The sequence below is a fragment of the Hemitrygon akajei genome, chromosome 11, assembly GCF_048418815.1.
Source record: "Hemitrygon akajei chromosome 11, sHemAka1.3, whole genome shotgun sequence".
Lineage (NCBI taxonomy): Eukaryota > Metazoa > Chordata > Chondrichthyes > Myliobatiformes > Dasyatidae > Hemitrygon > Hemitrygon akajei.
Window position 1 is genome coordinate 74658210 of NC_133134.1, and position 15909 is coordinate 74674118.

Genomic DNA, 15909 nt, shown 5'->3' on the forward strand with positions numbered 1-15909 from the left:
TGAGTAGGCTACGGTCAATTATGGAAAACTCTGAACATCCTCTACATAACACCATCCAGAGACAGAGAAGCAGTTTCAGCGACAGGTTACTATCGATGCAATGCTCCTCAGACAGGATGAAGAGGTCAATACTCCCCAATGCCATTAGGCTTTACAATTCTACCGCCAGGACTTAAGAACTTTTTAAAAGCTATTATTAATGCTTTTTGAGATAGTGATTTAGATGCATATCATATTTTTTACTGAGTTAAGTATTGTATGTAATTAGTTTTGCTACAACAAGTGTATGGGACATTGGAAAAAAGTTGAATTTCCCCATGGGGATGAATAAAGTATCTATCTATCTATCTATCTATCTATCTATCCAGGGTTGGTGGGGTCCTCGAATATGATGGCTGCTTTACCAAGGTAGTGGTGAGTGTAGATGTAGTTAATGTAAGGGGGGTCTGGTTTGCAAGACAGACTGGGCTACACAACTCCCTGCAATTTCTTGCAGGCTTGAGCAGTGCAGTTTCCATACCAAACCATCTATGGTGCATCCGTCTTGTCTATGCTAGAGGAACTAAATTTGCACTACAAGAGAGCCTGCAAGAGAAACCCTGAGAGTCCAAGCACCCGTGACTTTCATCCTCCATTTCACCCCCAGCCTGACCTCTCAGCCTCTGGTCTCCTTCGCTGGAGCAACAAATCTTAACACCTCCTCGAAGAAAAGGCTCACATTATCAGCTGCACGGTTAACCCATCCCGCATCAATTCAGCTGTTGGAACTGATACTCATAAAAAATTCTTATTTTCTTACCTTGATCCAGAAATATCCAGGTGCGCCTGAAGTGCGAGATCAGTCAAACACAGGTCATCATCCCCGCAGTCTTTAAAGAATGGGATCTGGGAACACAAAGAGAAGAAAGTGTGCCTGAATGCTGGAGCAGAATCTTCTTGACACCAGGTTAATAAAGGAGTGGCCCAGCTGTCCAAGCTACCAGACACCCAGGCTGACGCCTGATTTCCCATGCTGACTGTGTGGAGTTTGCATGTTCTCCGTGACCCATGTGTGTTTTCCACTGGAGCAGAATGAGGCCATTTGGCCCATCAAGTCTGCTCCACCATTTCATCATGGCTGATCCAATATTCCTCTCAGCCCCAATCTCCTGTCTTCTCCCCGTATCCCTTCATGCCCTGACCAATCAAGAATCTATCAACCTCTGCCTTAAATAAAGACTTGGCCTCCACATTTGCCCGTGGCAAAGAATTCCACAGATTCACCACTCTCTGGCTAAAGAAATTCCTCCTCATCTCTGTTCTAAATGGATGCTTCTCTATTCTGAGGCTGTGTCCTCTGGTCTTAGACTCTCCCACCATAGGAAACATCCTCTCCACATCCACTCTATCAAGGCCTTTCACCATTCGATAGGTTTCAATGAGGTCACCCCTCTCTCTTCTGAATTCTAGTGAATACAGGCCCAGAACCATCAAATGTTCTTCATATGACAGGCCATTCAATCCTGGAATCCTGGAACCCTCTCCAGTTTCAGCTCATCCTTTCTAAGATTAGGGGCCCAAAACTGTTCACAGTACTCCAAGTGAGGCCTCACCAGTGCTTTATAAAGATTCAGCATTACATCCTTGCTTTTACATTCTAGTCCTCTGGAAATGAATGCAAACATTGCACTTGCCCTCCTCAACACACACACAACCTGCAAATTAACCTTCAGGGAATCGTGCACAAGGACTCCCAAGCCCCTTTGCACCTCAGTTTTTCTATTTTCTCTCCATTTAGAAAATAGTTAACCCTTTCATTTCTTCTACCAAAGTGCATAACCATACACTTCCCAAACTGTATTCCATCTGCCATTTCTTTGTCCAGTCTCTTAATCTAAGAGACCTCCTGTAACCTCTCTACTTCCTCAAAACTACCTGCCCCTCCACTTGTCTTCAAACTTGACAACAAAGCCATCATCTCAATCATCTAAGTCATTGATATATAATGTAAAAAGAATCAACTCAGACCCCTGTGGAACACTACTAGTCACTGGCAGTCAACCAGAAAAGGCTCCCTTTATTCCCACTCTTAGCCTTCTGCCAGTCAGCCACTGCTTTATCCATGCTAGAATCTTCCCTGTAATACCATGGGCTTGTTAAGCAGCCTCATGTGTGGCACCTTGTCAAAGGCCGTCTGAAAATCCAAGTGCACAACATCAACCGATTCTCCTTTGTCTATCCTGCTTGTTATTTTTTCAAAGAACTTCAATAGATTTATCAGGCAAGATTTTCCCTTAAGGAAATCATGCTGTACCTCGAAAATACATTGTGTGGATGGCCAGAGGCTTTTTCCCAGGGCTGAAATGGCTAACACAAGAGGGCATAGTTTTAAGGTGCTGGGAAGTAGGTACAAGGGGGATGTCAGAGGTAAGTTTTTTTACACAGAGAGTGGTGGGTGTGTGGAATGCACTGCCAGTGGCAGTGATAGATGCGGATACAATAGGGTCTTTTGAGAGTCTCTTAGATACGTACATGGAGTTTAGAAAAGTAGAGGACTATGCGGTAGGGTAATTCTAGTCAGTGTCTAAAGTAGGTTACATGGTCGGCACATCGTTGTGGGCTGAAGGGCCTGTAATGTGCCGTAAGTTTCTATGTTCTATGACTTTAGCCTGTTTTATCATGTGCCTCCAAGTACCCTGAGACCTCATCCTTAATAATCAACTCCAACATCTTCCCAACCACTGAGGTCAGACTAACCGGCCTGTAGTTTCCTTTCTTCTGCCTCCCTCTATTCTTAAAGAGTGGAGTGACATTTGCAATTTTCCAGTCTTCCAGAACCATTCCAGAATCCAGTGATTCCTGAAATGTCATTATTAATACCTCCATGATCTCTTCAGCCACCTCTTTCAGAACCCTGTGCTGTACACCATCTGGTCCAGGTGAACTATCTACCTTCAGACCTTTCAGTTTCCAAAGAACCTTCTCTCTAGTAATGGTAACTTCACACACTTCATGACCCTTGAATTTCTATCATACTGCTAGTGTCTTCCACAGTGAAGACTGATGCAAAACACTTATTCAGTTCATCCACCATTTTGTGTTACTTTCAAGTTACTTAGCGCAGATGATGTACACCTAGAGTTCTGAAAGAGATGGCTGAAGCATCACTTTCCAGCAGTCTGATATCCATTCTTGCATCTCTTTTACACTTAATGTATCTGAATAAACTTCTTTAATGCTATTGGCTAGCTTACTTTTGCATTCCATCTTTACCTTAATGTTCTTTTTAGTTGCCTTCTGTTTGTTTTTTAAAAGCTTCCCAATCCTCCAACTTCCCACTAATTTTTTTGCTCAATTATATGCCTTCTCATTGGCTTTGACTTTTCTTGTTAGCCATGGTTGTGCCATATTTCCTTTAGAATACTTCTTCCTCTTTGGGCTGTTTATATCCTGTGCCTTCCAAACTGCTTTCAGAAATTTTAGCCATCGCTGCTCTGCCATCATCCTTGCCAGTGTTTTTTTCCTATCAATATTGGCCAACTCTCTCATGACTGTGTAATTCCCATTACTCCACTGTAATATTGATACATCTGACTTTAGCTTCTCTTTCTCAAATTTCAGGGTGAATTTGATCACTTTCCCCTAAAGGTTCTTTTACTTTAAGCACTCCAATCAATTCTGGTTCATTGCACAACACCCAATCCAGAACAGCTGATCCTCTATTGGGCTCAACCACAAGCTGCTCTAAAAGACCATCTCGTAGGCATTCTAGATATTCCCTCCCCTGTAATCCAGCACCAGCCTGGTTTTCCTAACCTCCCTACAAACTGAAGTCCCCCGTGACTATTGTAACATTGCCATTTTGGCATGCATTTTCTAACTCCTGTTGTAAATCGTATGCCACATCCTTACTACTGTTTGGTGGTCTGTAAACAACTCCCATCAGCGTCTTGTTACCCTTGCAGTCCGTTAGCTTTATCCACATTGATTCAACATCTTCTGACCCTATATCACCTCTTTCAAATGATTTGATTTACCAACAGTGCAAAGCCTTCCCCTCTGCCTTCCTGCCTGTCCTTTTGATACAATGTGTATCCTTGGATATTAAGCTCCCAGCTATAATCTTTCAAACAAGATTCAGTGATGCCTACAACATCATATCTGTTAATCTGCAACTATACTGCAAGTTCATCTACCTTATTCCGTACACTGCACGCATTCAAATACAACACCCTCAGTCCCATATCTGCCCTTTTCAATTTTTTCCACCTTTTATGTTGCAACTCATCCTGTCAACTGCAATTTTGCCCTGGCAACAGCCTCTCCTCACTACACATGGCCTCTGTAAACCAGCTACCTCATCTTCAATACTACCATCCGCTTTCCTACTACTTGCATTGAAATATACGCTGGTCAGGACTCTAGTCGCACTATGCTCAACCTTTTGATTTCTGACTTTGTCTGAGATCTTCCCAACATCTGCCTCCATAACCTCTCCAACCTCTCTCAGAGTTCTGGCACTCTGGTTCCCATCCCCCTGCAATTCTAGTTTAAAACCCACCGTGCAGCATTAACAAACCCTCCTGTTAGGATAGTAGTCCCCCTCCAGTTCAGGTGCAAAGCACCCATTCTGCACAGGGAGACCACCTTCCCTGTAAGAGAGCCCAATGACCCACAACTCTTATGTCCTCCCTCTACACCAACTCCTCAGCCATGTATTAAACTGTATAATCTTCCCAGTTCTGGCCTCACTAGCATGTGGCATGGGTAGCAATCCTGTGATCACAACCCTGGAGGTCCTGTCCTTTAACATAGCACCTAACTCTCCATGCAGAACCTCATCACTTGTCATTGGTACCTACATGAACCACGACCTCTGGCTGTTCACCCTCCCACTTAAGAATGGTAAGGACTCGATTCAAGATATCCCGAATCCTGGCACCCAGGAGGCAACATACCACCCAGGAATCTTTTTTGCCCTGTTTTTTTACTTTTCTGAGTTCTTGTGTATAAAAAGGAGTGTGAAGTGTTAGAATCTGAGGGCAGTTATGAGAATGTGTGATTTTTAACATATTTATTTATTAGAGATACAGTGTGGAACAGGCCCTTTTGGCCCACACAGCCACACCGCCCAGCAACCCACTGATTTAACCCAAGCCTGATCACAGGATAACTTACAATGACCGACTAACCAATTTGGACTGCGGAAGGAAACCGGAGCTCTCAGAGGAAACCCACATGCTCGCAGGGAGAATGTACTTACAGACAGTGCTGGAATTGAACTCTGAACTCCGAAGCCCCGACTGTAATAGCGTATTGGTAATGTTACTCCACCGTGATTCGTGTGAATGGGTGTTTGATGGGCAGCACAAACTCAGTGGGGACAGAGGGTCTGTTTCTCACCATGCTAGAGAGCAGCACAAGGTTACTCATCAATCACTACACTGGACAACAAATATTTTTGAAAGTGTTGCTTCCTCAGAATTTTTTTTTTGTTTATGATAGACCGCTTGAAGCTGAACACTAATATAATTTCAGATGACTTGTATCATGAAGAAATTTGGAGATACAAGACATTAACTTTTATTGAATATAATCTGTTTAATTGCATAACAGTGCTGACGCGTTGCAATTGTTCAACAAAGCTAAATATGTTTTGTTGATGATTTTCATATGTACTCAGTGTCTGAGGCTTCTCGTTTAAGTGTCCAACAATAATCAGCCAGGGTTGATAGATTTCAGTTGCCCTGACACCATTTCTCCATGACCACAATGTTCTGGTGAAACCTTTCACCATGCTCGTCGTTGACAGCACCAAGATTTGCAGGGAAGAAGTCTAAATGGGAATGCAGAAAATGAATTTTTGGTGACATTTTGCACTTGATGGTTTTGTATGCTTGAAGCATGTTGCCAACCAGCTGCATGTAGTTTGGTGCTCTGTAGTTGCCAAGAAAATTTTCAACAACAGCCTTTAATGCCTTTCATGTGATTTTCTCCGGTCCCACTAGAAATTCTTCGAATTGCCTGTCATTGATGACCTGTTTGATTTGTGGACCAACAAGAATCCCTTCCTTAATCTTGGCTTCAGTTATTCTGACTTGAATTATGAAGTGAAAGAACAATTATAACTGATGCGTGATAGGGACATTTCATGGTGATTTTAATGACCAGCAGCCCTAAATCGATAAGATACACACAAAAGTATTGAGGAAGCAAAATGTTTGTTGTGCAGTGTTTAATTCATTGATAACTGGCTGGGTTTGTGAACGGTTTCCTGAGACTCACCCAATTTCGAATGGTGGTTTCACAGCCATCATCCAGAACTGGTCCTGCGGGCTGCTCTGCCACACTGAACTGCAATGTGAATCCAACGGGTCGAATATAGTCAGCTGTGTCCTGCAGACAAGAGACCACAAATATCAGGCAGAGGACGTTTGGATAGAACACATTGCCTGTTTCTCAAAGTTAAGTGTTCTCAAAGACAACATGCAAAGGTAAACCGGCAAAACTATTAAAGAATCATTCTGTACACTCATCGTGGAAAATGCACTGAGCACACATTACTACAGGATCACACTCACACAAACACGCCAGAGGCAGGCTAAGACCGCGATAAGGCAATCTTTTTGCAGCTGATTTTAGAGCTCTATAAAACTGGGAGTACTGTGTTCAGTTCTGGTCGCCTCATTATCGAAAGCATGTGGAAGCTTTAGAGAGGGTGCAGAGCAGATTTACTAGGATGCTGCCTGGATCAGAGAGCATGTCTTATGAAGGTAGGTTGAGCGAGCTAGGGATTTTCTGTTTGGAGCGAAGGAGGATGAGAGGCGACTGTACAAGATTATACAAAGCATAGATTGAGTGGACAGACATAGACTAGTTCCCAGGGCGGAAATGGCTAATGAAAGGGTGAACAGTTTTACTGTCTTTGGAGGAACGTCACAGGTAGGTTTTTTACACAGAGGGTGGCAGATTCATTAGGGACATTTGGGAGGCTCTCAGACAGGCACTTGGATGAAAGAAAAATGTGAGGAGGGAAGGGTTAGGTTACCTTGGCGCAGATTAAAATGTTGCACAGCATGGTAGGTTGCAGGGCCTGTACTGTGCGGTTATGTTCTATGAGAAAAGGTCTTTGAAATAGTTGCACAACAGGAGGAGGAGAATTTACAGAGCAAATTCAATGTGATGTGTAACACTGTAAATACAAGAACCAACACAGATATGGTCCACACACTCAACAAGGGAATGGCACTGACACCCGAACACTACAAACAGGTGGTAAGAGTGGGCTCCCTCATCTCTGCCTCTCTGACCCTCAACACAGGAGTCCCCCAGGGCTGTGTCCTAAGCCCCCTCTTCACTCTCTGTATACCCATGACTGTGTCACCACCCACAACTCCAATCTGCTAATTGAATTTGCAGATGTTACTACATTGATTGGCCTAATCTCAAACAGTAAACAAGACAGTTTACAGAGAAGAAATCATCACCCTGACACAGTGGTGTCAAGAAAACAATCTCTCCCCCAGTGTCGCAAAAACAAAGGAGCTGATTGTGGATTACAGGAGGAATGGAGACAGGCTAATCCCTATTGACATCAATGGATCTGGGGTTGAGAGGGTGAACAGTTTCAAGTTCCTCAGTATACACATCACTGAGGACCTCACTTGGTCTGTACATACCAGCTGTGAGGTGAAAAAAGCACAACAGCGCCTCTTTCACCTTAGACAGTTGAAGAAGTTCGGCATGAGTTCCCAAATCCTAAGGACTTTCTACAGGGGCACAATTGAGAGCATCCTGACTGGCTCTATCACTGGCTGGTATGGGAAGTGTACTTCCCTCAATCACAGGACTCTGCAGAGAGTGGTGCAGACAGCCCAGCGCATCTGTGGATGTGAACATTCCACTATTCAGGACATTTACAGAGACGAGTGCGTAAAAAGGGCCCAAAGGATCATTGGGGACCCAACTCACCCCAACCAGAAACTGTTCCAGCTGCCACCATCTGGAAAATGGTACCGCAGCATAAAAAACAGGACCAACAGGTTCCAGGACAGCTTCTTCCACCAGGCCATTGGACTGATTAATTTATGCCGATACAATTGTATTTCTAAGCTATATTGACTGTTCTTACTGTACAAACTATTTATTACAAATTACAATAATTTGCACATCGCACATTCAGACAGACACAAAGTAAAGATTTTTACTCCTCGTGTGTGAAGGATCTAAGAAATAAAGTCAATTCAATTCAAACACAGGAGTGATGCTGACATAGTCCGACATAGCACTTCCACTCTACAATACTGTGGCTCCAACTGACTAACACAACAGACACTGCACTTACAGGAGTGGACGGAAACACCCTAAAACACTGGGTAGTGACAGGGTCTAACACAGACCCTGTGTGTACACGAGGGTCTAACACGGACCCTGAGTCTACAGGAGGGTCTAACACGGACCCTGTGTGAACAGGAGGGTCTAACACGGACCCTGTGTATACACGAGGGTCTAACACGGACCCTGTGTGTTTAGGAGGGTAATGAAAGGGTCTAACACACTGTGTACACGACAGTAGTGACAGGAGGGTCTAATGCAGACACGGTGTGCACAGGAGGGTCTAACACAAACACGAGTGCACTGATACACCCTAATATAGACACTGTGTGTACAGTAGCAAGCCTCAAGGCCAGTGGTGATTCTTACAATGTCCAACTCCACTCACCATGACGTAAAACTGAAGCTTCTGACACTCCCTGCTGTCGATGACCATATGGATCTCTTTCTGTATCTGCCTCTGGTCACCCTCATCAAACAGGGCTCTGGGAGCAAACTTCTTCTCATCCAACATAATATTGTAGAACAAGTCTGCAGGACAGGGAGAGGGAGTTGGAAAATTAAACATCGAGAGAGCATGAAGCAACCTGTTGGAGGAACACAGTGGTTTAAGTAGCAGCTGTGGGAGGTAACGAATAGTCACAGGATATAGAACAGTGTGGTTCAGGAACAGGCGATTCAGCCCACAATGTCGTGCCCAATTAGCTCTCAATTAAAAGCCCAACTGAACTAATCACATCTGCCTACACAATAGCCCTATGTTTTCATTTTCTGCACTTCCATGTGCCTATCTACAGACATTGAACAACTCTATCGTGTTTGACTCCACCACCACCCCAGGCAGTGCATTCCAGGCACCCAGCACTTTCTGTGTAAAAATATTTGTCACACACATCTCCTTTGAAATTATCCCCTCTCACCTTAACTGCGAGCCATTTGATATTGGGCATTTCAACCCTGTGATAAAGATACTGTCTGTCTACTCTATCTATGCCTAATTTTATAAACTTCTATCAGATCCCCCCTCGGCCTCTGCCACTCCAGAGAAAACAATGCAAGTTTGTCCAACTTCTCTTTATAGTTCACACCCGCTAATCCAGAAAGCATCCTGGTGAACCTCTTCTGCACCCTCTTCAGAGCCTCAAATTCCTTCTAGATGGGGCATCTAGAGCTGAATGCAATACTCCATACACAGCTCAACTAGAGTTTTATAAATCTGCAACATAACTTCCTGACTCTTGAACTTAATTCCTCGACTTATAAAGGCAGGCATGGCAGATGCCTTCTTAATCACCCTATTGACCTGTGTAGCCACTTTCAGGGAGCTATTGGACTTGAACCCCAAGAATACAGGTCCTCTGCACGTCAACTCTGTCTTGCCAGGAATAACGTACTGTTTCTTTACATTTGATCTTCAAAAGAGCAACCTTTCAGATGCGGTCTGGTTAAACTCCATCTGCCATTTCTCTGCCCATATCTGCAACTGGTGTGTATCTGGCTATACCCTTTGGCTATCTTCTATGCTCTCACCTGCACCAGCAATCTTTGTATCAACTGCAAACTTACTAAACCACCCTCCTCTGATAATAGGTCCCTGAGAGTGGGTTACAGTCTTGACTCTAATCCAGGAGTTGGGGGGTGGGTTATATATTGAATAACAAATCCCAGGGAGTGGATTACAGGTTGGAATTCAGTTGAGGGTTTTTTCGGGTTTCTAAACAAAATAACCGACAGTAGGAATGAGTTACAGATTGGAATATAACTTAGGAGTTCAGGTGATTTATAGACAGAATAACGTACACTCAATGGCCACTTTGTTAGGTATACCTGTACACCTGGGTTCAAGCAAATCATGTGGCAGCAACTCATGTAAACATGGCCAAGAGGTTCAGTTGTTCTTCAGACCAAACATCAGAATGGGGAAGAAACTTGATCTAAGTGACTTTGACTGTGGAATGATAGTTGGTGCCAGATGGGGTGGTTTGAGTATCTCAGAAACTGCTGATCTGGGATTTACATGCACAACAGTCTCTAGACTTTACAGAGAATGGTGTGAAAAACAAAAAAAAAATCCAGTGAGTGGCAAAAACACCTTGTTAACAAGAGAGGTCAGTGGGGAATGGCCAGACTGGTTCAAGCTGACAGGAAGGTGACAGTAACTCAGACAACCACATGTAACAACAATAGTGTGCAGAAGAGCATCTCTGAATGTACAACACATCAAACCTTGAAGTGGATGGGCCACAGCAGCAGAAGACAACAAGCATACATTCAGTGTATAAACTCCATGGCCACTTTATTAGGTACAGGAGGTATCAAGTAAAGTGGCCATGGAGTTTATACCCATGAATGGTTTACAGAGGGAATCTAACCCAGGGTTTAGCAGGCTTATATTGAAGGATGAATGCAGATCCTGATGCTGAAACCTTTGTTAATAAATAGTTATCTTCAAGACCATTCGATACAAGGATAAGGAGGTTATGCCAGAACATATAAAGATTGGTTTGCAGGTGAAACAGGTTATCAAGACCATGCCTAGATGACCAGCATATGGTTCCTCTCACACTTCAGCGCTCAGCTTGGTTGGTACAACAACTCTCAATCCCCACATAAGGTCTATCAAGGGCAAGTTCATCCCGGCACTGGTAAAAATGTGGAAATTGGAGTTTCTGCTGCACATTTCAGCCATTTTGGGTGGCCATGTAGACCTGAGAGAGTGTGGAGTCTTTTTTAGTTTCCCTTTGGATCATCTCTACCACAAGAGGGAGTCTTTCGATTTGCATAGTCGACAATATGTCAAGAGAAATATGTCCTCTTTTGTAAATTTTTTCAGTTATTTCTACTTCTGAGGGTAAACAGAACAATCCATCAGCATTTCCTTATTTAAGGGTAACACGAGGGGAAATTCCTTTACTCGGAGAGTGGTAGCTGTGTGGAATGAGCTTCCAGTAGAAGTGGTAGAGGCAGGTTTGATATTGTCATTTAAAAAAAATTGGATAGTTATATGGACAGGAAAGGAATGGAGGGTTATGGGCTGAGTGCAGGTCGGTGGGACTAGGTGGGAGGAAACGTTCGGCACGGACTAGAAGGGCCGAGTTGGCCTGTTTCCATGCTGTAACTGTTTTATGGTTATATATTTCCATGATTAGCTATCCTTTTGAATTTGAGGTTGTAATTGTGTCCTCCAAGAAGCAGAGTTCATCTCTGCATTCATGCTGCTGCTGTCAGTGGAACACCCGTCTGTGGATTGAAAATGGGCACTAAAGGTTGACGAACTCTCTCCCATACAAGCGTTTTACACCCCAAACCAGACTCATGGCCTCTCCGTCAATCTGTGTGTAATTGTTCTCTGCAGCAGTAAGAGAAGGTGATGCAAGGTGCACTTCCATCACTCATAACATGTGACATTACTGCTCCTGCAGTATACCAGAGGGCAAGGAGGCACAGGCAAAATTCACCGGATGATGTGGATCATAATGTAGAACACAGACAATCTACAGCACAATACAGGCCCTTCGGCCCACAAAGCTGTGCCGAAAGTAGGATGAAGGTGAATCCCAAGGCATTCTGTGCATACATCAAGAGTAAGAGGATAACTAGAAACATAGAAAACCTGCAGCACAATACAGGCCCTTCAGCCCACAAAGCTGTGCTGAACATGTCCTTACCCAAGAAATTACCTGGGGTTACCCATAGCCCTCTATTTCTCTAAGCTCCATGTACTTATCCAGGAGCCTCTTAAAAGACACTATTGTTTCTGCCTCCACCACTGCCGCTGGCAGCCCATTCCACGCACTGACCACTCTCTGCATAAAAAACCTACCCCTGATATCTCCTCTGTATCTACTTCCAAGCACCTTAAAACTATGACCTCTCATGCTAGCCATTTCAGCCCTGGAAAAAAGCCTCTGACTATCCACACGATCAATGCCTCTCAACATCTTGTACATCGCTATCGGGTCACCTCTCATCCTCCGTCGCTCCTAGGAGAATAGGCCGATGAAGGATGAGAGGTGACCTGATAGATGTGTACAACCTAGTCTCATAAGGCATGCTCCCCAGTCCAGGCAACATACTTGTAAATCTCCTCTGCACTCTTTCTATGGTTTCCACGTCCTTCCTGTAGTTGTAATTCACAAATAAATAACAATTTAATAAATCACGGTGTCATTACCTTTCCCCCTCTCCCCGTGGCTTGTGAGAATCATTTCACCCGAATGCCTATCCAATTTCATTTTGAAATTCTTGAAAATCTGCAGCTCAGTAGTGTCCTGTATCACCACACTAAGAACACGGAGCAGGCCTGCTCGCACCTCGAGAAAGCGGTGAGCAGTGGGGAGGATGGCACAGTACGGCGTATGACACAAGGATTAATCCAGAGATCCACCTTCTGTTTCTTGATCCTCTATCCCCAATTCCTCTGAATCCTGATCCTCTATCCCCGATCCCTCTGTCTCCTGATCCTCTATCCCCGATTCCTCTGAATCCTGATCCTCTACCCCCGATTCCTCTGAATCCTGATCCTCTACCCCCGATTCCTCTGAATCCTGATCACCCATCCCCGATTCCTCTGAATCCTGATCCTCTATCCCCGATCCCTCTGAATCCTGATCCTCTATCCCCGATCCCTCTGAATCCTGATCACCCATCCCCGATCCCTCTGAATCCTGATCCTCTATCCCCGATCCCTCTGAATCCTGATCCTCTATCCCCGATCCCTCTGAATCCTGATCCTCTATCCCCGATCCCTCTGAATCCTGATCCTCTTTCCCCGATCCCTCTGAATCCTGATCACCCATCCCCGATTCCTCTGCCCCATCCTCACCCTTGCTCCCCAACCCAACTCTCACTCTTTAGTTCCTTTCTATCCTCCATCCACTCCACAGCCAATACCTGTGCCCTCTCCCAACCCTACTCACCTCTGCCGGCACTCTGTCCCTTTGTTCTCCTTCCCTCAACACTCTGCCCTACTCTCACTCTCCTAGTTGTTTTCACATTTTCACTTAGCCCTATTGCCGTAATTAGGAGTAGTTTTACAAGAGTTGCCTGGGGTGTGTGAGTACAGGGCTGAGGGCACTGTTTCCTCGGTCTTTTGGAAAGCCACCTCATACAGCTTTGTCCATTGCCATTTCTTCCTGATCAGTAGTAGTGTGTTGAAGAGGTTGAGCACAGTAGCCAGGTTTGACAGGAACCTTTTTTAATAATTGACAAATCCTAAAAAGGACCACAACTGTGACACATCCTTTGGCCTTGGGGCATCCACTACTGCCTGGCTTTTCACATCACACTTGTGTAAACATTGTGCATTGATGGTGTGATCACTGTAAGTGATGCTTTGTTTAAAGAATTCACACTTGTGTTGTGCTCTGAGCCCACAATCTTCTCATCTTTTTAATGATGTCTTGAGATTCTAGAGATGTTCCTTGTCATCCTTACCAGTAACAATGATTCTATCCAGCTGCCTGGACAGCCTTGTAGCACCCGGTCCATAGGTCTCTGCCAGAGTTCAAGTGCAGATACTCCTTCAAAAATAAGCCTATCATAGCGATAAAACCTTTTGTGAGTGCTGATGGTGAGAAACACTTCGGACTCTTCTTCCATCTCCATCTGTAGGTAGGCAGTTAAGTTCATGTTGCTGAAGTGTTTTCCTTTAGAAAGGTTTGCAAAGATATCCTATATCCTGGGCAGAGGGTATTGATCTACTTTGAGTTTTGGGTTGACGGTGACCTTAAAACCACCACAGATCCTGACAGATCCATTCTTCTCGGCTACTGGGACCACTGGCATTGCCCATGGGCTCCACTCAACCTTGGAAAGAATTCCTTCAGCCTCCATACAATCTAGCTCACTGGCTACTTTATCACAGATGGTACAAGGAACAGGACAGGCTTTGTAAAACTTGGGTGTGGCATCTTCATTTAACATTTGTAATGTCCTGGTTCATACTTTTACCATTATGCTCTATGTATTTCATTTTGGCAGCTCTGTAGGAGTAGTCTGTTCTGTTTTCATGCTTGTTTGGGTTATTGTTGAAGTGAAGAGATGAGGAGAAATGTGTGCCATCCAATTACGATGGTCGGATTAAGGGGAGGCTTCTCTGGTGAGGGACACTAAGGTTGGGCTTGGGGCTTTTGTTCGAGAGGAGATGCTGGGGAGGACTTGTCGTAGTGTACGATCTGGTGGGAGATCCGTTTCTTTGAGACGGATTGCGAGCGACATTTGGAAGGTGGTGTGGGCGTCCCAGCCCGTCAGTGACAGAGAAGTTCAAGATGAGCTCCAACTTGTGCATATTTGACTGTTTAATTATAATATGCCCTTTTCTGTTTGTCATTCTTTACTAACCCTTTAGTTAAGATTCATAAATATTCCTTTCATCGTACGCAGTGTACCATCTGTTGTTTCGTGGCACTAATTTGTAACAGGGTAGTAAACAGCATCCACACAAACCGGGGTTTGGTGTGGGATCAAGCATGCCTCAATCTCACGAGTTTGTCTTCCCTAGATATACAAGCCAAGGAGACCAGGGTGTTTCACATTATTTTACTCTTGATATGTTTGAGTTTTTCAGTTCCATCCTGAACGCTGCTGTGATCTCATCTAGTATCTTTCTTAATTCGCTTTCAGTTGACTCTATTTCAGGGGATGTGGTGGATGGATCACTAATCAATTTGTAGTTGTCTCAGCCACTCATGACCCCACAATGCTGGCCCTCCTGTTTTTAACACATACAAGCCCAATGTGGCTTGTTGGTTGTTGTATTTCACTGTTACGAATGTCATTCCCACAGGAGTCATCTTTTCTCCAGTATAAATTCTCAGTTGGATATCTGCAGACTTCAGTTAGTATCTTTGAAATGCTGTTCAAACTTATTTTGTGAAATGACTGAAACAGCCGAGTCCAATTCTATTTTAATTAATTTGCCATTCACTTCTGGTGTTAGCCATATTGCTTGTCAATTATTAATTTTCACACAGGCTATGCAGTCCTTTGCCACTCCCATCATTGTAAGATTTTTCATCAATAGCATGCAGATTACTGCTCTTTTTGAAACTCTACCTTGGCTTTTTATCTTTTTCTCTTCCCTGTGCAGTCAATTTATTTTTGCCTGCCTGACATGCTCTTTGTATGTGTCCTACTTAGTTGCAGTTTCTGCGAGTTTTGCCTTTAAATCTGCATTGGTCTGTGTTATGTGAGCCCTTGCCCCAATGGTAACACAATTTGTTTGGCCAGGAAAGGTTCTATTTAGACATTGCAATTTTGTTCATGCTACTTTCATTCATATCTGCAACTTAAATGTGTCTCTATCTGCTGTCTCCATTGATACAGTTATTTCAACTGTTCTTTTAAATGTACTGTGTTTCAATTAGGAGCCATTTTTGAAAGTTTTCTTGTAAAATTCCACAAATTAAACAATCAAAGTGCATGATTAAGTCCATTACTGAACTGATGATCGCCAGGCAATCTTTTCAATTTTAATTCAGCCACGTACACTGAAAGAGACTCCCCCCCTTTCCTTTTGATTCCGCTTATGAAACCTAAAGCTTCCTGCAATCAGCAATGGTTTTGGTTCAAATGTTCCTGCATTACTTTCATGAT

The 15909-nt window shown here is 43.9% G+C and overlaps 1 protein-coding gene across 1 annotated transcript in view; it reads right to left on the reverse strand.

Annotated features, from left to right (window-relative positions):
* itga10 (integrin, alpha 10) overlaps window positions 1-15909 on the reverse strand; it is a 169206-nt gene that overhangs the window by 28062 nt on the left and 125235 nt on the right. Inside the window, exons 17-19 of the mRNA XM_073061150.1 lie at window positions 8702-8844; window positions 6265-6375; window positions 800-885 (exon numbers count right to left, since the gene is read on the reverse strand). Of these exons, the coding sequence (XP_072917251.1) occupies window positions 800-885; window positions 6265-6375; window positions 8702-8844 (340 nt within the window). The remainder of the gene's footprint in view (window positions 1-799; window positions 886-6264; window positions 6376-8701; window positions 8845-15909) is intronic.